This window comes from Nerophis ophidion, linkage group LG17, assembly GCF_033978795.1.
Source record: "Nerophis ophidion isolate RoL-2023_Sa linkage group LG17, RoL_Noph_v1.0, whole genome shotgun sequence".
NCBI lineage: Eukaryota > Metazoa > Chordata > Actinopteri > Syngnathiformes > Syngnathidae > Nerophis > Nerophis ophidion.
In genome coordinates this window covers 10632069-10657347 of record NC_084627.1, presented here as the reverse complement: position 1 = coordinate 10657347, position 25279 = coordinate 10632069, and the positions used below count along the sequence as shown (strand labels likewise).

General features: G+C 41.4%; 2 protein-coding genes across 2 annotated transcripts; both read right to left on the bottom strand.

Annotated features, from left to right (window-relative positions):
- Positions 1-230: 230 nt before the first annotated feature.
- Positions 231-14261, bottom strand: dusp11 (dual specificity phosphatase 11 (RNA/RNP complex 1-interacting)). The gene is made up of 9 exons (XM_061876220.1): positions 14035-14261; positions 12411-12486; positions 12202-12333; positions 12022-12145; positions 11899-11959; positions 7888-7934; positions 7739-7814; positions 4696-4794; positions 231-1869 (listed from the first exon to the last, which is right to left on the bottom strand). Exons 1-9 carry the CDS (start codon positions 14070-14072, stop codon positions 1503-1505), a joined length of 1020 nt encoding a protein of 339 aa, XP_061732204.1. The 5' UTR covers positions 14073-14261; the 3' UTR covers positions 231-1502.
- A 4439-nt stretch (positions 14262-18700) lies between these two features.
- Positions 18701-25166, bottom strand: LOC133536037 (caspase-7-like). The gene is made up of 4 exons (XM_061876214.1): positions 24872-25166; positions 19296-19459; positions 19106-19238; positions 18701-19043 (listed from the first exon to the last, which is right to left on the bottom strand). The coding sequence occupies exons 1-4, from the start codon at positions 25164-25166 to the stop codon at positions 18814-18816; spliced, it is 822 nt and encodes a 273-aa protein (XP_061732198.1). The 3' UTR covers positions 18701-18813.
- Positions 25167-25279: the final 113 nt, after the last annotated feature.

Here is a 25279-nt window from a genome sequence, read left to right as displayed (position 1 = left end):
CAGCCCTTTGAGACACTAGTGATTTAGGGCTATATAAATAATCATTGATTGATTTCACCTCATTCCGCTTTTTTTAAATGTTTTTTTTAATTTTTGCAATACTATCAATTTTGCAATTTTTGCAGAATGTGTGGCGTAGCCGGTGAACGATTAGCTGGGGGCCACAAATGGCCCTCGGGCCGCACTTTGGACACCCCTGTATTAAATGGATTATCTTCGTGATTTGGGTACCCTTTTGTCTTTTTTTTTTCCCCTATTTTTTTTTTTTTTTTAGTATTATTACTCTCTATATTTGATTTAGTTTTCTTGCCTTAATGTTGAAAATGGCTTGACTTTTGTGTGAATTTTAAATGTATGTTTGTTTTTCAATAAAAAAATAAATGTTAAAACAACAAAAAAATGAAAATTATACACACTTGCACTCGTTCAACTTAAGAGTAGTTTCTCACATTTTGTTCCTCTAATTTCTTATTTTTTGGTTTTCAAAAATATCCTACAAGTTGATCTAGAAACGTATGCGTTGAAAGTTTAAAAAAAAAGTCATATATACACATGTATTGTATGTGTATATATGTATAAACATATATGTATGTATATATGTACAGTATATATGTATATATATGTATACATTAATATGTATGTATATATATATACACATGTATGTATATATGTGTACATATACACACACATAGTGTATATATATACATATATGTATATATATATATGTATATAAATGTAGCTTTCTATTTTAGATACATTTTTGAGTTTACAACCCCTGGCGCTGATTTGTTTATAAGTAGTTTATAAATAAAGGTTCATAAAATTCCACTAAAATAAAAAAAAAAACACTTAAAAAATAAACTTTTGGCCTGTACTGTATATTTTACATTCTACTATAATGACTTTATTGAATTAACAACCCCCTGGTGCTGTATTGTACTGTTTGTGTACTTGTTTTAATCGTTCATTGTTTATGTGTGTAAATGTTGAACTTTATAAATAAAGCTATATGGGGGGGAAAAAAATCTGCATGTTAACTGTTAGCATACTTGTGAGACAGAGTAAACAAACGCCTTTAGTGGCTGATCATACAAAATATTTTCACTTGCTGAACTTCCATCCAAAGCAAAAGTCAATGTGAGGATGTCATCTGATGCGGGATCTGAGCCGAGGATGTCCTCGTGGTTTGTGCAGCCCTTTGAGACACTCCTGATTTCGGGCTATTTAAGTAAAAATTGATTGATTTTCATCCTGGAACAGTTTGTCACATGTAGTAAAACAAAGTGACTTTCCCACTGATCAATCAATCCGTGTTTGCTAATATAGCCCTAAATCACGAGTGTCTCAAAACCACATCCTCGGCTCAGATCCCACATCAGGGCAAGGAAAAACTCAACCCAATGGGACATTAATGCCAGCATAGAAGCTCGTTAAGTCCTTTTCTAGCCAATAATAGGCCTGGCCAATTCATTAGGACATTACAAAAACAACATTAATGAAGACTAAAAGTCGTTAAACCTGGTGTGTTTGGCGCGTGGCCAACTTGGCCCCGCCCCTCCGTCCTGTCCGTCAACGCTATAGTGGTGGGCCCATTTGGGGGTATAGTTTGGGAGCGGCAGCGGGGGCTGAACATATCTGGGTGGCTCCCACTTGTTGGCGGCATGAGGCGCCAGCCATGCGGAAGGGCGGAAGGGAGGATGCGAGGCGGGGGCTGTCGGCGGGCGCCGTGTGTGGCGGCCATGTCGAGGCGCGTCATATGTGGAGCGGCCATGCGGCGGGGCGTCATGTACGGGGTGACCACGTCTATGGAAGCCGTGGTGGGGAGCGTCATATACGGGGGGGTGGTAGTCGTGATGGGGGCGGTCAAACCTGCAGGGAGTCAACACAAACAGTCAACGTGGAATCACACCTGAACCCCCGAGCCAAGACGGCGTCCACACTCGTAAGCAGAGGTGGGTAGAGTAGCTAGAAATTGTACTCAAGTAAAAGTACTGTTACTTTACAGATGTATTACTCAAGTAAGAGTAAGGAGTAGTCACCCAAATATTTACTTGAGTAAAAGTAAAAAGTATGTTGTGAAAAAACTACTCAAGTACTGAGTAACTGATGAGTAACCTGTTTGTTTAATGATGACGGCAACAAGTAATGCACAAAAACATAAACATTGCAAATGAACAAATTCAGAGCCAGGAATATCTCTTAAGCAACTAAACAATAATATATATTAAGTAATATATATTTGGTTTTACACTGTATTGAAAAAAAATTTGAAAATGAATTTTACCTTTGCAACCTCATTATACTATTGGCTAAGTCTTATCTTCATAAATGTAAGTTTCTCAATACCCGACCTGTCTTTTGTGCCCTTAAAAAAAGATTTAGAACTCTACATTAAAACACTCTACCTCCATCCATCTTCTTCCGCTTATCCGAGGTCGGGTCGCGGGGGCAGCAGCCTAAGCAGGGAAACCCAGACTTCCCTCTCCCCAGCCACTTCGTCTAGCTCTTCCCGGGGGATCCCGAGGCGTTCCCAGGCCAGCCGGGAGACATAGTCTTCCCAACGTGTCCTGGGTCTTCCCCGTGGCCTCCTACCGGTTGGACGTGCCCTAAACACCTCCCTAGGGAGGCGTTCGGGTGGCATCCTGACCAGATGCCCGAACCACCTCATCTGGCTCCTCTCCATGTGAAGGAGCAGCGGCTTTACTTTGAGTTCCTCCCGGATGGCAGAGCTTCTCACCCTATCTCTAAGGGAGAGACCCGCCACACGGCGGAGGAAACTCATTTGGGCCGCTTGTACCCGTGATCTTATCCTTTCGGTCATGACCCAAAGCTCATGACCATAGGTGAGGATGGGAACGTAGATGGACCGGTAAATTGAGAGCTTTGCCTTCCGGCTCAGCTCCTTCTTCACTACAACAGATCGGTACAACGTCCGCATTACTGAAGACGCCGCACCGATCCGCCTGTCGATCTCACGATCCACTCTTCCCTCACTCGTGAACAAGACTCCTAGGTACTTGAACTCCTCCACTTGGGGCAGGGTCTCCTCCCCAACCCGGAGATGGCACTCCACCCTCTACCTCTAACAACCAAAAAGCTGTGAAAACGATGATGCTGTGTTCCAAATTGAAGTTATTTACCGAGATTGAGTGAGCCTCGGTGCGGCATCTTCAGTAATCCGGACGTTGTACCGATCCGTTGTGGTGAAGAAGGAGCTGAGCCGGAAGGCAAAGAGCTCTCAATTTACCGGTCGATCTACGTTCCCATCCTCACCTATGGTCATGAGCTTTGGGTCATGACCGAAAGGATAAGATCACGGGTACAAGCGGCCCAAATGAGTTTCCTCCGCCGTGTGGCGGGTCTCTCCCTTAGAGATAGGGTGAGAAGCTCTGTCATCCGGGAGGAACTCAAAGTAAAGCCGCTGCTCCTCCACATGGAGAGGAGCCAGATGAGGTGGTTCGGGCATCTGGTCAGGATGCCACCCGAACGCCTCCCTAGGGAGGTGTTTAGGGCACGTCCAACCGGTAGGAGGCCACGGGGAAGACCCAGGACACGTTGGGAAGACTATGTCTCCCGGCTGGCCTGGGAACGCCTCGGGATCCCCCGGGAAGAGCTAGACGAAGTGACTGGGGTAAGGGAAGTCTGGGTTTCCCTGCTTAGGCTGTTGCCCCCGCGACCCGACCTCGGATAAGCGGAAGATGATGGATGGATGGATGGAGTGAGCCTATGGCTTTGCACTTTGTTTATTTTATACATACTTCTTATTTGCATTCTATTTTAGTTACTTTGAATTTACAACCCCCTGGCGCTGTTTTTTGCGGTTTTTATACTGTTTTGTACTGTTTTTGTACCTACTTTGATTATTAATCTAAACCATTGGTACCGGGCCGCAGAACAATTTTTTATTAATTTATATTTAAAAAATAAAAAATAAACATAAAAAACACAATATACACTTACAATTAGTGCAACAACCACAAAAACCTCCCTTTTTCACGACAAAGGAAAAAAAAAGAGGAAAAAAAAAAAAAGGATTTCCCCCACCGGGCCGCAGGACAAAATATTAAGCGTTGACCGGTCCGCGGATACAATAAAGTTGGGGACCACTGATTTAAACTGTTTGTAAATGTTGAAATTTTATAAATAAAGGTTTATTAAAAAAAAAATAGAAAAAAGTGTGCAGTTAATCATGTGACTGCCTGGCTCTGTTTGATTGGTGAAACGGAGTCAAACGTCACCAGTGACTGCATTTGATTGGTGAAACGGAGTCAAACGTCACCAGTGACTGCATTTGATTGGTGAAACGGAGTCAAACGTCACCAGTGACTGCATTTGATTGGTGAAACGGAGTCAAACGTCACCAGTGACTGCATTTGATTGGTGAAACGGAGTCAAACGTCACCAGTGACTGCATTTGATTGGTGAAACGCAGGCATGTGATAAATCCTACTTTGAAGGTCTGTCTGACAAACCAAAACAAACAAAAGCGTGCATTAACAGATCGATAAAAATCAGTAGCGAGTAGCGAGCTGAATGTAAATAAATTGAGCGAAGTAAAAGTAGCGTTTCTTCTCTATAAATATACTCAAGTAAAAGTAAAAGTATGTTGCTTTAAAACTACTCTTAGAAGTACAATTCATCCCAAAAGATACTCAAGTATATGTAACGGAGTAAATGTAGCGCGTTACTACCCACCTTTGCTCGTAAGCTTGTCTCTGGTCCCGATGGTCTGGCGGCCGGGCGACGGCGGTGCCCCTGATGAACTTCAGCACACACTTGTCCATGCCCTTGTTACTGTGGACACGTGCAGGTGGGTCAGCGGGAAGACACGCACACTCGGGCTGGATTATTCATCCAAGTTCAATTTCCATTATGGCTTCTAAGGGGCCCGCATTGCAACAGACACACACTGGCAATGAATGGGGTAGTGGGGCCCCAGAAATCCTAGCAACTGCCCTGCTGAAAAGACCAGTACGGCTCCACTTTTCAAAATTCAGTAGCTCGATGTTAGCTCACATAGGACCTGCCATTGACATGCTACCGATTAGCATTAGCGATTGCACATGGCAGTTTCAACACCTAAGTACAATACTTGCAGTACAAACACTTTGTAGGGTGCAAGAAAAAAACACATTCAACTTGATGGCAAAGACTACTTCCCGGCTAAGGCAACACACTGTAGTCTATACACTGCTGCCATCTTAAAACTCATTTGTATACTCCAGCCTTTAAATAGAGCCCGCTTTTAGACCAGTTGATCTGACGTTTCTTTTCTGCGCTGCCCCCCCACCCCACTCCTTTGTGGAGAAGGGGGGGGAGCCTACTATCAAAATGACTTTAAAAGTTTTTATAAGTGTTATAATGAAGGCAACACTTGATGTGTCTATTTTAGCCTACTATTAAAATGACTTTAAAAGTCTTATGTAGTGATGTAATGAAGGCAACACATGATGTGTCTAAATTAGCCTACTATCAAAATGACTTTAAAAGTCTTATGTAGTAAGTGATGTAATGAAGGCAACACATGATGTAAGTGTCTAAATTTGCCTACTATCAAAATGACTTTAAAAGTCTTATGTAAGTGTTATAATGAAGGCAACACTTGATGTAAGTGTCTATTTTAGCCTACTATCAAAATGACTTTAAAAGTCTTATGTAGTAAGTGATGTAATGAAGGCAACACATGATGTAAGTGTCTAAATTTGCCTACTATCAAAATGACTTTAAAAGTCTTATGTAAGTGTTATAATGAAGGCAACACTTGATGTAAGTGTCTATTTTAGCCTACTATCAAAATGACTTTAAAAGTCTTATATAAGTGTTATAATGAAGGCAACACACGATGTAAGTGTCTATATTAGCCTACTATCAAAATGACTTTAAAAGTCTTATGTAGTAAGTGATGTAATGAAGGCAACACATGATGTAAGTGTCTAAATTTGCCTACTATTAAAATGACTTTAAAAGTCTTATATAAGTGTTATAATGAAGGCAACACATTATGTAAATGTCTATTTTAGCCTACTATCAAAACGACTTTAAAAGTCTTATGTAGTAAGAAATGTAATGAAGGCAACACATGATGTGTCTAAATTTGCCTACTATTAAAATGACTTTAAAAGTCTTATGTAGTAAGTGATGTAATGAAGGCAACACATGATGTAAGTGTCTAAATTTGCCTACTATTAAAATGACTTTAAAAGTCTTATATAAGTGTTATAATGAAGGCGACACATTATGTAAATGTCTATTTTAGCCTACTATCAAAATGACTTTAAAAGTCTTATGTAGTAAGTGATGTAATGAAGGCAGCACATGATGTAAGTGTCTAAATTTGCCTACTATCAAAATGACTTTAAAAGTCTTATGTGTTATAATGAAGGCAACCCATGATATGTCTATATTAGCCTACTATCAAAATGACTTTAAAAGTCTTATATAAGTGTTATAATGAAGGCAACCCATGATGTAAGTGTCTATTTTAGCCTACTATCAAAATTACTTTAAAATTCTTATATAAGTGTTATAATGAAGGCGACACATTATGTAAGTGTCTATATTAGCCTACTATCAAAATGACTTTAAAAGTCTTGTTATAATGAAGGCAACACATGATGTAAGTGTCTATATTAGCCTACTATCAAAATGACTTTAAAAGTCTTATATAAGTGTTATAATGAAGGCGACACATTATGTAAGTGTCTATATTAGCCTACTATCAAAATGACTTTAAAAGTCTTGTTATAATGAAGGCAAAACTTGATGTACTGTAAGTGTCTATTTTAGCCTACTATCAAAATGACTTTAAAAGTCTTACATAAGTGTTATAATGAAGGCAACACATGATGTGTCTAAATTTGCCTACTATCAAAATGACTTTAAAAGTCTTATATAAGTGTTATAATGAAGGCAACCCATGATGTGTCTAAATTAGCCTACTATCAAAATGACTTTAAAAGTCTTATGTGTTATAATGAAGGCAACACTTGATGTACTGTAAGTGTCTAAATTAGCCTACTATCAAAATGACTTTAAAAGTCTTGTGTAAGTGTTGTAATGAAGGCGACACTTGATGTGTCTATTTTAGCCTACTATCAAAATGACTTTAAATGTCTTATGTGTTATAATGAAGGCAACACATGATGTGTCTATATTAACCTACTATCAAAATGACTTTAAAACATTTAATTATTGTATTAAAAATGTATTTAAAAAATAAGAGTAAAAAAAAAAAAAAAACGGAATTAAAAACAAAACGGAAAAACTGAATTTTATTGTTATTGTTTACATTTATTGCTACTGCCGTTATTTGACTTTTAGTTTGTTACTAATTTATACTTGTTTTTAAACTATATTTAAAGTTGAGTTTTGGTGGTAGAATAAATACTCCCATTTCAAAATGAATGATTAATCCTGGTTACAACAGCAATCAAAACAATTGTGATTATTTATTCATTATGGGGCGGCATAGCTCGGTTGGTAGAGTGGCCGTGCCAGACACTTGAGGGTTGCAGGTTCGATTCCCGCTTCCGCCATCCTGGTTACTGCCGTTGTGTCCTTGGGCAAGACACTTTACCCACCTGCTTCCAGTGCCACCCACACTGGTTTAAATGTAACTTAGATTTTGGGTTTCACTATGTAAAGCGCTTTGAGTCACTAGAGAAAAGCGCTATATAAATATAATTCACTTCATTTTGGAGCACAAAGGTCCGGCCCTAACACACACAGGGTATAGTACCTTCTCTTGGGCGCGCTGTGAAGGTCGTCGATGTAGTTTTGTCGCTCCATCTCGTGTCCGCGGGACGAGTTGAAGACTGAAACGTTTCACACACACTTTGAGTTCCCACACAAACATTTACGGCGCAGGTGTCGCGGGACGCCACTCACGTTTGATGGCCGCCGCAGGCTCCATCCTGGCCACGTCGATCAGGTACCTGCGGCACAGGCACAGGTGTTACACAGGACACACCCACTGCTAAAATGGCTTTCGATACTTTTCTAAATAAAAGGGACCACAAAAACATGGCATTGTTGGCTTTATTTTAACAAAAAATGTTAGTGTACATGATATACCGTATTTCCTTGAATTGCCGCCGGGTATATAGTATGCCTGTGAAACGGGTCCAACTCGTTTCGCAAAATATTATTTTTATTAGTGCATGTCTAGAATTTCCGCCGGATCAAACTCGTTTCGCCAAATAATTAGCATATGCCTAGAATTTCCACCGGGTCAAACTCGTCACGTCACGAGTGACACTTCACCTGTCATCATTTTCAAAATGGAGGAAGCTGATTTCAATCATTTGAAATCGCATAAAGGGAAGAAGATTAAGAGCTATTCAGTAGGATTTAAGGTCCAAACTATTGAATATGCTAAAAAGAACAGTAAGCAGCTATGTTTTATTAATATACCGTAGCTGCGTGTGTCAAATATGAGTCATTAAATGACTCCCGCCTCCTGGTGGTAGAGGGCGCTAGTGATCCTTCTTGCGACTACTCGGCTGCAGAAGAAGTGACGACAAGCAGCGATCGTTAATTTTTTCCTCTCGCTTGCACTTTTAACATGGAGGATTACATATCTAAAATAAAACAGTTTTCTAAACTGGACTTTCAATGGAAGCAGGAGGTAATAAAGGAAGATCTCCATCGAGACAGAGAGACTTTTAAAACTGAAGAAAGATAAGGAAGACTTCTATAAACAAGTTATCGATGCTTTTGATCAGAAGGAGCTGCGCATGGACTTCTTTTATAAGTAAAGGTAAGACCATAATAACGTTTACTTTTAATAAATGTGCTTTTCATGATGGTATCCTTACATCACACTCAAATTTATAAGCGCAGGCCTATATTTACCACATGCCTTTAATAAGCGCCGGAGTGAGAAGAGGTTTTAAATTAATTAGCGGCCTGGCGGCAATTCAAGGAAATACAGTATATGTTTCTAATTGCAATTTAGTCCTTTATTTAAAATAGTGAACATACTAGACAACATATCTTTTAGTAGTAAGTAAACAAACAAAGGCTTCTAATTAGTCTGCTGACATATGCAGTAACATATTGTGTCATTTATACACCTATTATTTTGTACACATTATGAGGGACAAAGTGTAAAAATGTATTATTATTCTACTTGTTCATTTACTGTTAATATCTGCTTATTTTCTGTTTCAACATGTTCTATCTACACTTCTGTTAAAATGTAATAATCACTTATTCTTCTCTTCTTTGACACCTTACATTAGTTTTATATGATACCACACATTTAGGTATCGACCTGATACCAAGTAGTTACAGGATCATACATTGGTCATATTCAAAGTCCTCATGTGTCCAGGGACGTATTTCCTAAATTTTTTTTAAAAAAAGGAAAAAAGATTGTGTGACGATAAAAAATATCGACGTAATCATAGTAGTATCGACTGGATCACTATTGTACTTGGTATCATTGCAGTGGATGTCAGGTGTCGATCCACCCATGGCATTTGTTTACATTCAGGGGCGCTAGCTTTTGTTTGCGGTGAGCTATTGTAGCCTCCTATGGCGTGTAGTGAAGCCGTCCATCCGTCTATTTTCTACCGCTTGTCCCTTTCGGGATCACGGGGGGTGCTACATCCGGGCGGAAGGCGGTGTACACCCTGGACAAGTCACCACCTCATCATCGCAGGGCCAACACAGATAGACAGACAACATTCACACTCACTCACTAATTAAATATATATATATATACACTGTATATATCTGCGATGAGGTGGCGACTTGTCCAGGGTGTACCACGCGTTCCGCCCGATTGTAGCTGAGATAGGCACCAGCGCCCCCCGCGACCCCAAAGGGAATAAGCGGTAGAAAATGGATGGACGGATATATATATATATGAAGCATGTTCAGCTATTATTTCTCCTCCAGTGATAATAATACATGTAAGAAACATACTTTATTTGTCACCATGGAGGCGAGGATTAGTGATTTAGAATTAGTTAAAAAAATGCTAGCTAGCCATGTCTTAAAGCACCTCTTCCTTAGGACGTTTCAGTGTTATTACTTTACTTTATCTTTACTTTTTAGGCCAAAATGCGTCCATTCTCCCGTTTCTGTCCACACACTGCGTCTGCTTGTAAGTACTCTGTGTGTGTGCACTGCCGAACATGCTCCTCTGCTGGTATTACGATGCACCGTCATGCCCAGGAACTAGTACTTTTCAATCAGAGTATAGTACCATTTTTCATGCATGAGTACCGCGATACCATACAAGTACCGGCATACCGTACAACCCTGCAGGCCACACCCACACCTTAATCTCTATGCACTATGCAAAATTGCACACATCTGCTGCTATATCATAAGTATTTGCACTATTGATGAAACACCCATTGTTTACAGCCATATCCTATTTAAAAATAACAGGAACTATATATAATATTGCTAAAATTCGCTCCATTCTGTCCACTAAAGACGCTGAGATCATTATCCATGCGTTTGTTACGTCTCGCCTCGACTACTGTAACGTATTATTTTCGGGTCTCCCCAAGTCTAGCATTAAAAGATTACAGTTGGTACAAAATGCGGCTGCTAGACTTTTGACAAGAACAAGAAAGTTTGATCACATTACGCCTGTACTGTATATACCTTTATATACATATATACATACATATATACCTGTACTGTATATACCTTTATATACATATATACATACATATATACCTGTACTGGCTCACCTGCACTGGCTTCCTGTGCACTTAAGATGTGACTTTAAGGTTTTACTACTTACGTATAAAATACTACACGGTCTAGCTCCATCCTATCTTGTCGATTGTATTGTACCATATGTCCCGGCAAGAAATCTGCGTTCAAAGGACTCCGGCTTATTAGTGATTCCCAAAGCCCAAAAAAAGTCTGCGGGCTATAGAGCGTTTTTCGTTCGGGCTCCAGTACTCTGGAATGCCCTCCCGGTAACAGTTTGAGATGTTACCTCAGTAGAAGCATTTAAGTCTCACCTTAAAACTCATTTGTATACTCTAGCCTTTAAATAGACTCCCTTTTTAGACCAGTTGATCTGCCGTTTCTTTTCTTTTTCTCCTATGTCCCACTCTCCCTTGTGGAGGGGGTCCGGTCCGATCCGGTGGCCATGTACTGCTCGCCTGTGTATGGGCTGGGGACATCCCTGCGCTGCTGATCCGCCTCCGCTTGAGATGGTTTCCTGCTGGCTCCGCTGTGAACGGGACTCTCGCTGCTGTGTTGGATCCGCTTTGGACTGGACTCTCGCGACTGTGTTGGATCCATTATGGATTGAACTTTCACAGTATCATGTTAGACCCGCTCGACATCCAATGCTTTCCTCCTCTCCAAGGTTCTCATAGTCATCATTGTCACCGACGTCCCACTGGGTGTGAGTTTTCCTTGCCCTTATGTGGGCCTACCGAGGATGTCGTGGTGGTTTGTGCAGCCCTTTGAGACACTAGTGATTTAGGGCTATATAAGTAAACATTGATTGATTGATATATACTGTCACTTTAGTAGGTAGACATATTCACGTTGCACTTTACTGTTGTGTTTTCTTTTCTTTTTGTCGAAACAAAATTTCGATTCCTTTGTATGAAGTGAATTGTGAAGTGAATTATATTTATATAGCGCTTTTTCTCAAGTGACTCAAAGCGCTTTACATAGTGAAACCCAATATCTAAGTTACATTCAAACCAGTGTGGGTGGCACTGGGAGCAGGTGGGTAAAGTGTCTTGCCCAAGGACACAACGGCAGTGACTAGGTCGACAGAAGCGGGAATCGAACCTGCAACCCTCAAGTTGCTGGCACGGCCACTCTACCAACCGAGCTATACCGCCCGTATGTCTTTACATGTAAAAAAATGTACAAATAAAGCTGACTTGACTTGACTTAATCACACACCTGCAGATCATGTACCCGGTGCGGTTAAGGCCGTGCGTGCAGTGGACGCCAATCAGCTGGTCTGGAACACAAAAGGTCACATGACCAGGTCACTCATGTTGTCCCGGCTGGTTCTCCACTCACCGTTATCGGCGTTGTCCCGCAAGAAGCGCTGCACCGCTTGTTTGAAAGCCAAGATGGTGTCGTCGTCGGGCACCACGTGACCCTTGGTGAAAATTTTGACGCAGGACAGAGACGCCGGCAGGTCCTGCACAAAAGGTCACGTGTCAAGGCGGCAGGCGTTGCCATGACGGCGACGCCTACCTGCGGCTGGTAGTAGCACTTGTTGAAAGTCAAGTCGATGATGAGACCGAGTTCCTGGTGGTCTTCCCTGATGGCCTCCAGCAGCTCCCACGGCCCAAACGCCCGGGAGGGCGGGAGCTGGCGAGTCAAAGCCTGCCAAGAAGCGTCTCGTCGTTAGCGGACGTTTAGAAATATGTAACACGTGTGGAGGTTGGAAGACGCTCGCTCACCTGCTTGAGAGGAACTTTGAAGGCAACAAAACGGGTCCCGTTAAGTCGTTTGCCGACAGCTTTGTAATCCAGCCACCTGGCAAGTTCAGTTTAGTTTTATTGGAAGGGACAACGCACAGATACATTAAAGGCCTACTGAAATGAGACTTTCTTATTCAAACGGGGATAGCAGGTCCATTCTATGTGTCATACTTGATAATTTCGCGATATTGCCATATTTTTGCTGAAAGGATTTAGTAGAGAACATCCACGATAAAGTTCGCAACTTTTGGTCGCTAATAAAAAAGCCTTGCCTGTACCGGAAGTAGCAGACGATATGCGTGTGACGTCACGGGTTGTGGATCTCCTCACATCTGAACATTGTTTACAATCATGGCCACCAGCAGCGAGAGCGATTCGGACCGAGAAAGCGACGATTTCCCCATTAATTTGAGTAAGGATGAAAGATTTGTGGATGAGGAAAGCGAGAGTGAAGGACTATAAAGAAAAAAAAAAGACGAGGGCAATGGGACTAATTCAGATGTTATTAGACACATTTACTAGGATAATTCTGGAAAATCCCTTATCTGTTTATTATGTTACTAGTATTTTAGTAAGACTATATGGCCGTACCTGTACAACCTGAAGGTTGGCCCCGCACCTTTCTTCAGCACCAGTCGACGGGTGGTGGCGATGCCCATCTCTGCCCTTCGCAAAGAACCCTCTTCGAAACACGATCTTTCGAAATGATCGCTGCATAATACACTGTACTTTGTGTGTGTGGTCCAATCCAACCGTGTTCGCTTGACCGCTCTGTTCCATAGAAAAGCTTCACCATCATCTTTCGGGAATGTAAACAATGAAACACCGGCTGTGTTTGTGTTGCTAAAGGCGGCCGCAAAACACCGCTTCCCACCTACAGCTTTCTTCTTTGACGTCTCCATTATTCATTGAACAAATCGCAAAAGATTCAGCAACATAGATGACCAGAATACTGTGTAATTATGAAATGAAAACACACGACTTATAGCTGGGGATGATGCTGGAACAAAATGTCCTCTACAATGCGTGATGTCACGCGCACGCATCAGGAATGTTTCAGCGCAAAATTTTAAATTGCAATTTAGTGAACTAACCCGGACGTATCGGCATGTGTTGCAATGTTAATATTTCATCATTGATATATAAACTATCAGACTGCGTGGTCGGTAGTAGTGGGTTTCCGTAGGCTTTTAAAATAAAAACCCTATGTCTTGTTTTTAGTGCTTACTTAGGCCTACCATGCTATTGTGTTGTAATGTTGGTCATTAAGTTTTTGGGAGGTGGTACTTGGTGAGACAAGTTTAAGGACCACTGATAGGCTCCAGCACCCTCCACGACCCCAAAAGGGACAAGCGGTAGGTAATGGATGGATGCTACAGGGTAGTAGTGATGACGTATGACGTCATGAGTAGACGCGCGTCACGTGTTTAACAAATTGTATTTACATGAGCTCAAGTAAAAGAGTTGGGGTTAAAACCTTCACAAGCCCGCTTCGTTGGTTTGCGTTGCTGATTAAAAAGTCGCTACATGTTTTCCAAGAGTACATTTTGTAAATAATGAAGATTTAAAAAAAGACTGAGTCATAGTAGTTAGTTCTACTCACCTGTCAGGAATGTCGTTTTTCTTACCGAATCGAGACATTTTCAAGTTTCCCCGTGACAATGCAACAAGTGACTTATCTTCTTAAAATATATATTTTTAAAAAACACCTTAATTTAAGCGGTTGTAAAAGTTGTAACATTGACCATGTCAGCGTTGTCGCATTTTTTCTTTTTCTCGCTAAACCATATGCTAAACAACCAAACCGTCGCATGTTGATGACGTACAACTGACGCCGCGTTCACCAACCGAAAAATGTAGGAAACGCGATACTCTTTCTGTTAAATTGTTTATTTGGCATCGACATGTTTGATAATATTTCTACTTGTACTTGTAGCTGCTTCACACCAGATCTCTGCACAATAACTCAGATATGATAACACCAGAGTGGTTTATGATCCAAAATGTTTTTTTAATTCATTATTGGTATTTCTTGATACTATGTTTTCTAATGAGATTGTATCATCTATTATGACTAAAACTGTCAATGCACTGACTATTTGTATTTGACTCGTTGAATGACTTTTTCTGAATAAGTTGGTTATGATTCAGTTTTGCTGAGTTTCAGTTTCTTTTTTTCCGAAAAACATTATCGGTAAGATAGAAACCTATCTTACCGATAATGTCTCAATTCAAAGTGTGGCCCAGGAGCCGAAACGGCCCATTATAGCACGAGTTTATTTTTATTATATTTATATAAGCGGTAGAAAATGGATGGATGGAGGGATATATATATATATATATATATATATATATATATATATATATATATATATATATATATATATATATATATATATATATATATATATATATGTATATATATATATATATATATATATATATATATATATATATATATATATATATGAAACAGTTCTGTAGAGATGAAGTAGTCTTGTGATTTTTCCCGCACATACATATATATACACATATATATATATATATATATATATATATATATATATATATATATATATATATATATATAATATATAAATATATATATTATATATATATATATATGTATATATATGTATGTGTGGGAAAAATCACAAGACTACTTCATCTCTACAGAACTGTTTCATGAGGGGTTCCCTCAATCATCAAGAGATTGAGGGAAAAAAAAAAATCTGATGATTGAGGGAACCCCTCATGAAACAGTTCTGTAGAGATGAAGTAGTCCTGTGATTTTTCTCACACATACATTTTGCGCTCTACCACGGTATTGAGCACTATTCTCTGGATAATCCAATCAAGACATATAAATATATACATATATACATATATATATATATATATATATATACATATATATATATATATATATATGTATATATATATACACAGATATATATATACATATATATGTGATGTATGAATACATTATTATTATTGTGATATATAAATGTATCAAATATATATATATATACATCAAATAATATTGATATACAAATATATATGTCATCCGAAATATATATATATTATATATATATATATATATTTTTTTTTTTTCATTTTCATTTTCATAACATGGTCACTACTGCCTACTTTGTCTTGTTATATTCTTATTTTACTGTTATATTGTTATACCCATTGTTTTTATTCTTTTTGTAATATTTCTCTATTTTGTTTCCTTTTAAACCCCCATTATTTACTTTTTTTTTTTTAATTGACTTCAACTCTGTACACTCCTGCTGGAATTTTAATTTTCCTGAAGGAACTCTCCTGAAGGAATCAATAAAGTACTATCTATCTATATATATATATATATAAACAAAATATTGTTATGATATATAAATATCCCTGCGATGAGGTGGCAACTTGTCCAGGGTGTACACCGCCTTCCGCCCGATTGTAGCTGAGATAGGCACCAGCGCCCACCGCGACCCCAAAGGGAATAACCGGTAGGAAAATGGATGGATGGATGGATGATATATAAAAATGTATAATATTTATAAAATATATATGTAGGCACCAGCGCCCCCAAAGGGAATAAGCAGTAGAAAATGGATGGATAAAATATATATCAACATTTAGTGTTGCCCATCAACCTGCCTTTGGAGGAAAGAACCCACGCAGTCACAGGGAGAACATGCAAACTCCACACGGAAAGATGTGAAGTGAAGTGAATTATATTTATATAGCGCTTTTCTCTAGTGACTCAAAGCACTTTTACATAATGAAACCCAATATCCAAGTTACATTTAAAGCAGTGTGGGTGGCACTGGGAGCAGGTGGGTAAAGTGTCTTGCCCAAGGACACAACGGCAGTGACTAGGATGGCGCAAGCGGGAATCGAACCTGCAACCCTCAAGTTGCTGGCACGGCCACTCTACCAACCGAGCTATGCCACCCCGAGCCCATGTGAGGCACATGCACCAACCCCTTTTTTCCACCGTGCTGCCCATGAGAAAACATGAACATAAACCCCTGTAAGTTATATATGTCAATAAAATACTTCATGAGAAAACATTAAAGTACTTTATTGACATATACAACTTCCAGGTGTTTGTGGGCCAGATAAAAGGATGTCGCAGGCCAGATCTGGCCCGTGGGCCTTGAGTTTGACAGTTGTGCTTTAGCCTTCAGGTCAAACTGTTTTGGTTTTAGGACGGACCCCTGGGGTACACCGCTAATTGTATCTTGGCTTGAAGAAATGTGTTAATTTCAGCTTCAGTCATTAATCAATGTTTATTTATGTAGACCTAAATCACAAGTGCCTCAAAGGGCTACACGGGCCACAACAACATCCTCGGTTCAGAGCCCACAAAAGGGCAAGGAAAAACTCACAACCCAGTGTGACGTCAATGTGGGTGACTATGAGAAACCTTGGAGAGGACTCCTCCCCCAGGGGAGACCGAATGCAATGGACGTCAAGTGGGTCTAACACAGACCGTGGTAAATTAAGCCCCGGGGGCCACATGCGGCCTGTTAAACTTTTCAATCTGGACTGGCGGACATTCCCAAACAATTTTTTTAGATCTTTAAGATGGAAAATGTAACTGCCATAACGACCGTAAGTTTTCAACTATACAACGGATGCATTTTTTTCTCTAAATTTGCCCCCCCCCCCCCCCCGTCCCCGAGTCAAAATAATTGGCCAGGCCTGGTCCAACATAAAAGTGTGACAGTCCAGTCCATAGTGGATCTAACATAATAGTGAGAGTCCAGTCCATAGTGGATCTAACATAATAGTGAGAGTCCAGTCCATAGTGGATCTAACATAATAGTGTGAGAGTTCAGTCCATAGTGGATCTAACATTATAGTGAGAGTAAAGTCCATAGTGGATCTAACATAATAGTGGGAGTCCAGTCCATAGTGGATCTAACATAATAGTGAGAGTCCAGTCCATAGTGGATCTAACATAATAGTGAGAGTCCAGTCCATAGGGGATCTACCATTATAGTGAGAGTAAAGTCCATAGTGGATCTAACATAATAGTGAGAGTCCAGTCCATAGTGGATCTAACATAATAGTGTGAGAGTCCAGTCCATAGTGGATCTAACATAATAGTGAGAGTCCAGTCCATAGTGGATCTAACATAATAGTGTGAGAGTCCAGTCCATAGTGGATCTAACATAATAGTGAGAGTCCAGTCCATAGTGGATCTAACATAATAGTGTGAGAGTCCAGTCCATAGTGGATCTAACATAATAGTGAGAGTCCAGTCCATAGCAGATCTAACATAATAGTGAGAGTCCAGTCCATAGTGGATCTAACATTATAGTGAGAGTTCAGTCCATAGTGGATCTAACATTATAGTGGGAGTCCAGTCCATAGTGGATCTAACATAATAGTGAGAGTCCAGTCCATAGTGGATCTAACATTATAGTGGGAGTCCAGTCCATAGTGGATCTAACATTATAGTGAGAGTTCAGTCCATAGTGGATCTAACATTATAGTGGGAGTCCAGTCCATAGTGGATCTAACATAATAGTGAGAGTCCAGTCCATAGTGGATCTAACATTATAGTGGGAGTCCAGTCCATGGTGGATCTAACATAATAGTGAGAGTCCAGTCCATAGTGGATCTAACATTATAGTGAGAGTCCAGCCCATAGTGGATCTAACATAATAGTGAGAGTCCAGTCCATAGTGGATCTAACATAATAGTGAGAGTCCAGTCCATAGTGGATCTAAGATTATAGTGAGAGTCCAGCCCATAGTGGATCTAACATAATAGTGAGAGTCCAGTCCATAGTGGATCTAACATAATAGTGTGAGAGTCCAGTCCATAGTGGATCTGACATAATAGTGTGAGAGTCCAGTCCATGGTGGGGCCAGCAGGAAACCATCCGGGCAGAGACGGATCAGTAGCGCAGAGATGTTCCCAACCGATGCACAGGCGGTCCACCCCAGGTTCCGACTCTGGAGAGCCAGCACTTCATCCATGGCCACCAGAACTGTGCCCCCCCTCCACTAAAGAGAGGGGGCAGAGGAGAAAAGAAAAGAAGCGGCAGATCAACTGGTCTAAAGAGGGGGTCTATTTAAAGGCTAGAGTATACAAATTAATTTTAAGATGGGACTTTCTACTTTTTGTGTCCTACTTACTCTACCACCCTGCTATGAAAACGGTCAGATAAAAACTTATATTGTGAACATATGATTATGTATCAATGATTGAACTCAGAGTCCAATCCTAATAAATTATCAGAGATGAATCTCAGCTACTTTTTCAAACAACAAAAAGTTTCCTTTATTTATGCAAAAGTTGAAAATAAAGTTGTAAACACAAAGAACAAACTTAATTACACGACGTACAAAAGTTTAAGTTCAGGGCGTCACCAAGAAGCGAAAGGAAACACGTCCCGGGTCATGCGGGTCAGGAAGCAGGGCATCTCCTTTTTCGGGCCGAACTTGTGACTTTTGGCCTGGAAGGTGTAGGCCACCCTGTGCGACAGGCGGGTCATCAGACGGGTCAGCTCCAGGCGACGGTGATCCTCCTCCTCCAGGAGGGAGCAGAAGGTCTGCAGGAAGACGGAGCCCATGGGGTTCATGAACGCCACGTAGCCTGCGGACGCAAGACCGGGGGCGTCAGACGGCGAGAAGCGCGCGACGGTAAGGCGGGCTCACCTGGCGTGGTGGCGTACATCACCAGCGTGTTGACAGGAACAGAAAGCTGAGAGTAGGCGCCGCCTAAGTCGGTCTCTTCCACGCCGCCCGAGTCGGTTTCCACGCCGTCGTCCATGGCGCCGCCTCGGCAGGCCTGCGCGGACGCCGTCGTGATTGTTTGTCACATGACCCGGCTTAACCGTCATTTTACCTGAACGAGGAACACTTTGACCTTCTGCTCCATGTCCGCGGTGTCGAAGAAGGCGAACAGCCGTGACAAGGACACGGGCCTCCCATCCGCTCCGAACACGTAGCCGTCCTCGCCGTGAGACGACAGGACGGCCAGGAAACACTCGGCCACCGGGCGCCGACTCTCTGCACACAACAGACGTGTTACCTGTGTCCAGTTATCAACTGTTGCCTTCCTCTCAGGGAATAAAACACTCAATCCCAAATTCTTTTGGATGACATATGTTGAGTAAACAGGAAGAACATTTTACTTGAGCGATAGGAGACCAGCCCTTACAACGCAACAATAACATCAGCAAGCCAGGTCTAAATCCAAACAAAAAGAGTCAGCTCATTAAGAGCAAAAAAAAAGCCCCTCTCGTGCGCAGCTGCTTCTTCAAAACAGATAAGGAACTGGCCAAAATAGTTGTGAGCCGACAAACAAGGAGCCCTTAAAACAAAACAGAGAATTTATCTACTATGTGAATGTGAATGTTGTCTGTCTATCTGTGTTGGCCCTGCGATGAGGTGGCGACTTGTCCAGGGTGAACACCGCCTTCCGCCCGTTTGTAGCTGAGATAGGCGCCAGCGCCCCCCATGACCCCAAAAGGGAATAAGCGGTAGAAAATGCATGGATGGATGTTGAGTAAACAGGAAGAACATTTTACTTAAGTGATAGGAGACCAGCCCTTACAACGCAACAATAACATCAGCAAGCCAGGTCTAAATCCAAACAAAAAGAGTCAGCTCATTAAGAGCGAAAAAAGCCCCTCTCGTGCGAAACTGCTTCTTCAAAACAGATAAGGAACTGGCCAAAATAGTTGTGAGCCGACAAACAAGGAGCCCTTAAAACAAAACAGAGAATTGATCTACTATGTGAATGTGAGTGTGAATGTTGTCTGTCTATCTGTGTTGGCCCTGCGATGAGGTGGCGACTTGTCCAGGGTGAACACCGCCTTCCGCCCGATTGTAGCTGAGATAGGCACCAGCGCCCCCAAAAGGGAATAAGCGGTAGAAAATGGATGGATGGATGGATGGATGGATGTTGAGTAAACAGGAAGAACATTTTACTTAAGCGATAGGAGACCAGCCCTTACAACGCAACAATAGCATCAGCAAGCCAGGTCTAAATCCAAACAAAAAGAGTCAGCTCATTAAGAGCGAAAAAAGCCCCTCTCGTGCGCGGCTGCTTCTTCAAAACAGATAAGGAACTGGCCAAAATAGTTGTGAGACGACAAACAAGGAGCCCTTAAAACAAAACAGAGAATTGATCTACTATGTGAATGTGAGTGTGAATGTTGTCTGTCTATCTGTGTTGGCCCTGCGATGAGGTGGCGACTTGTCCAGGGTGAACACCGCCTTCCGCCCGATTGTAGCTGAGATAGGCGCCAGCGCCCCCCGCGACCCTAAAAGGGAATAAGCGGTAGAAAATGGATAGATGGATGTTGAGTAAACAGGAAGAACATTTTAATTAAGCGATAGGAGACCAGCCCTTACATCGCAACAATAACATCAGCAAGCCAGGTCTAAATCCAAACAAAAAGAGTCAGCTCATTAAGAGCGAAAAAAAGCCCCTCTCGTGCGCGGCTGCTTCTTCAAAACAGATAAGGAACTGGCCAAAATAGTTGTGAGCCAACAAGGAGCCCTTAAAACAAAACATAGAATTGATCTACTATGTGAATGTTGTCTGTCTATCTGTGTTGGCCCTGCGATGAGGTGGCGACTTGTCCAGGGTGAACACCGCCTTCCGCCCGATTGTAGCTGAGATAGGCACCAGCGCCCCCCGTGAGCCCAAAGGGAATAAACTGTAGAAAATGGATGGATGGATGATTAACGTGGACCTAAAACTTATTGGGGTGTTACCATTTAGTGGTCAGTTGTACGGAATATGTACTGTACTGTGCAATCTACTAATAAACTTTCAAATCAATCGGTATAGCTCGGTTGGTAGAGTGGCCGTGTTAGCAACTTGAGGGTTGCAGGTTTGATTCCCGCTTTCGCCATCCTCGTCACTGCCGTTGTGTCCTTGGGCAAGACACTTTACCCACATGCTCCCAGTGCCACCTACACTGGTTTAAATGTAAATTAGATATTGGGTTTCACTATGTAAAGCGCTTTGAGTCACTAGAGAAAAGCGCTATATAAATATAATTCACTTCACTTCACAATCAATCAATCAAAGAGTTTACAAGCGGACATAAGATAAAAGCAAGTAGGTCACGAGAACTGTGGACCAGCTCTATACTCCCGGCAGGGTCCTTGAGGGTGCATGGAAGTTTGCCCAGCTAGTCTACATGTGCTTTGTGGACTTGGAGAAGGCATTCGACCGTGTCCCTCGGGAAGTCCTGTGGGGAGTGCTCAGAGAGTATGGGGTATCGGACTGTCTGATTGTGGCGGTCCACTCCCTGTATGATCAGTGCCAGAGCTTGGTCCACATTGCCGGCAGTAAGTCGAACACATTTCCAGTGAGGGTTGGACTCCGCCAAGGCTGCCCTTAAGTCACCCATTCTGTTCATAACTTTTATGGACAGAGTTGCTAGGCGCAGTCAGGGCGTTGAGAGTATCTGGTTTGGTGGCTGCAGGATTAGGTCTCTGCTATTTGCAGATGATGTGGTCCTGATGGCTTCATCTGACGAGGATCTTCAGCTCTCACTGGATCGGTTCGCAGCCGAGTGTGAAGCGACCGGAATGAGAATCAGCACCTCCAAGTCCGAGTCCATGGTTCTAGCCCGAAAAAGGGTGGAGTGCCAACTCCGGGTTGGGGAGGAGATCTTACCCCAAGTGGAGGAGTTCAAGTACCTGGGAATCTTGTTCACGAGTGAGGGAAAAGTGGATGGTGAGATGGACAGGCGGATCGGTGCGGCGTCTTCAGTAATGCGGACGTTGTACCGATCCGTTGTGGTGAAGAAGGAGCTGAGCCGGAAGGCAAAGCTCTCAATTTACCGGTCGATCTACGTTCCCATCCTCACTTATGGTCATGAGCTTTGGGTCATGACCGAAAGGATAAGATCACGGGTACAAGCGGCCGAAATGAGTTTCCTCCGTCGTGTGGCGGGTCTCTCCCTTAGAGATAGGGTGAGAAGCTCTGCCATCCGGGAGGAACTCAAAGTAAAGCAGCTGCTCCTTCACATGGAGAGGAGCCAGATGAGGTGGTTCCAGCATCTGGTCTAGGAGTTCTTATTAATAATTAATATTGATATTGTTATTATTCATTTTTGTTTGACTACTTTTGCATTGTTTTGTGTCATGATTGTGTATCTTTTTATTTGTTGACTTTTGATTGCTATTTTGAATGTTGCTGGGCCTGGTTCGGTTTTAGAATTGTATCATTATGGTATTTTTGTGCATTACTTTGTTGGACGGATTAATAAAAAGAGAAAAAAAGTCAGGTTGTGACGTTGATTTGACCATTGAAATTGGGTCATTTCCCAACCAATATTCGACAACAACAAAAAATATGTCGAAACAACGTACTTTTTGACAACGTTTATTCAATGTCAGGTTATTTTTAAAAATATATACATTTTTTTTAATAAATGGCTGTGATGCTCAGGGAATTCTTATTCATTTTGATACTGTTGTTGTTATCATTCATTTTTGTTTGACTACTTTTGCATTGTTTGCTGTCATCTCAATTGTTGACTGTCGATTGCTATTTTGAATGGGGATTGTAATATTATGGTATATTTGTGTATTATTTTGTTGGACTGATTAATAAAAAATAAATTGAAATTTGGTCATTTCTGAAACATCAACGTTGTCTCAATTTAAAAATACAACTATTTTGCAAATAAATCAGTGTTCTCACCGCTGTATCACTGTCTTGAGCCTGCTGGGTCAATATTATTTGACAGGTTAGTTTGGTTGAGATAAAAAGTGGACTTACATAAGCAGAGATCATAAAAAAGTATTACTATCACTATCGGTTTCTGATAGTGAGTCAGTAATATTGTTTTCATTCAATGTACTACAGCAGGGGTCACCAACCATTTTGAAACCAAGAGCTACTTCTTGGGTACTGATTAATGCAAAGGGCTACCAGTTTGATACACTCTTAAATAAATTGCCAGAAATAGCCAATTTGCTCAATTTACCTTTAACTCTATGTTATTAATAATTAATGATATTTATCTTTGTGGAAACACTGATCATCTTTGTGATTTCTCACAATAAATATGTATTTTTGATGACATGTTTTAAATAGGTTAAAATCCAATCTGCACTTTGTTAGAATATATAAATTGGACCGAGCTATATTTCTAACAAAGACAAATCATTATTTCTTCTAGATTTTCCAGAACAAAATTAAAAGAAATTCAAAAGACTTTGAAATAAGATTTAAATTTGATTCTACAGATTTTCTAGCTTTGCCAGAATAATTTTTTTGAATTTTAATCATAATAAGTTTGAAGAAATATTTCACAAATATTCTTCGTCCCGCCCCAAAAAAAAAGCTAAAATGAAGAGTTAAATTAAAATGTATTTATTATTCTTTACAATAAAAAAATTAATTTACTTGAACATTGATTTAAATTGTCAGGAAAGAAGAGGACGGAATTTAAAAGGTAAAAAGGTATATGTGTTTAAAAATCCTACAATGATTTTTAAGGTTGTATTTTTTCTCTAAAATTGTCTTTCAGAAAGTTATAAGAACCAAAGTAAAAAAATGAATGAATTTGTTTAAACAAGTGAAGACCAAGTCTTTAAAATATTTTCTTGGATTTTCAAATTCTATGAGTTTTGTCTCTCTTAGAATTAAAAATGTCGAGCAAAGCGAGACCAGCTTGCTAGTAAATAAATCCATCCATCCGTCATCTTCCGCTTATCCGAGGTCGGGTCGCGGGGGCAACAGCCTAAGCAGGGAAACCCAGACTTCCCTCTCCCCAGCCACTTCGTCTAGCTCTTCCCGGGGGATCCCGAGGCGTTCCCAGGCCAGCCGGGAGACATAGTCTTCTCAACGTGTCCTGGGTCTTCCCCGTGGCCTCCTACCGGTTGGACGTGCCCTAAACACCTCCCTAGGGAGGCGTTCAGGTGGCATCCTGACCAGATGCCCGAACCACCTCATCTGGCTCCTCTCCATGTGGAGGAGCAGCGGCTTTACTTTGAGTTCCTCCCGGATGGCAGAGCTTCTCACCCTATCTCTAAGGGAGAGACCCACCACACGGCGGAGGAAACTCATTTCGGCCGCTTGTACCCGTGATCTTATCCTTTCGGTCATGACCCAAAGCTCATGACCATAGGTGAGGATGGGAACGTAGATCGACCGGTAAATTGAGAGCTTTGCCTTCCGGCTCAGCTCCTTCTTCACCACAACGGATCGGTACAACGTCCGCATTACTGAATAAATACATAAATAAATAAATACAATTTAAAAAATAGAGGCAGCTCACTGGTAAGTGCTGCCATTTGAGCTATTTTTAGAACAGGCCAGTTGGTCCTTACGGGCTACCTGTACTACAGTAAGTACACTACAATATGTGTATGCCGCATACAGTACAATATATTTGGTAATATAGTATGAGAAAATATGCAGTATTATTAGTCGTACAGGTGAGTTACCTTTCTGAAAGAGCGAGTAGATCTGACGGCTGTCCAGGTCTTGGTGGAGGTCCACCTTGAAGTCCAGTTGGGACAGGATGCGATGGATACGTTTGGCGTCTCTGAGTGCGCCGCGTCTGGCGGCGAACGGAGCTCCGGGTTCGAAGCTGCTCACGGACACCACGACCGCTCTCTTCGCCGCTTCCTGCATCTTCCTGTGGAGAACGTCCTGGCACAGCTTTGTCACCTTTTGAAGCACCTGCGGCCCACACACACACACACACACACACACCTGCCAGACCAAATACGGACACATCCGCCTGCGCGCTTACGTAACCCTGGAAACAACGCCTCAGGTCACGTGACCGAGGGGTCCATATAAAGTGGACTCTGCCATCAGGTGTTTGCAGAGTGGAAGTCATGTGCTGG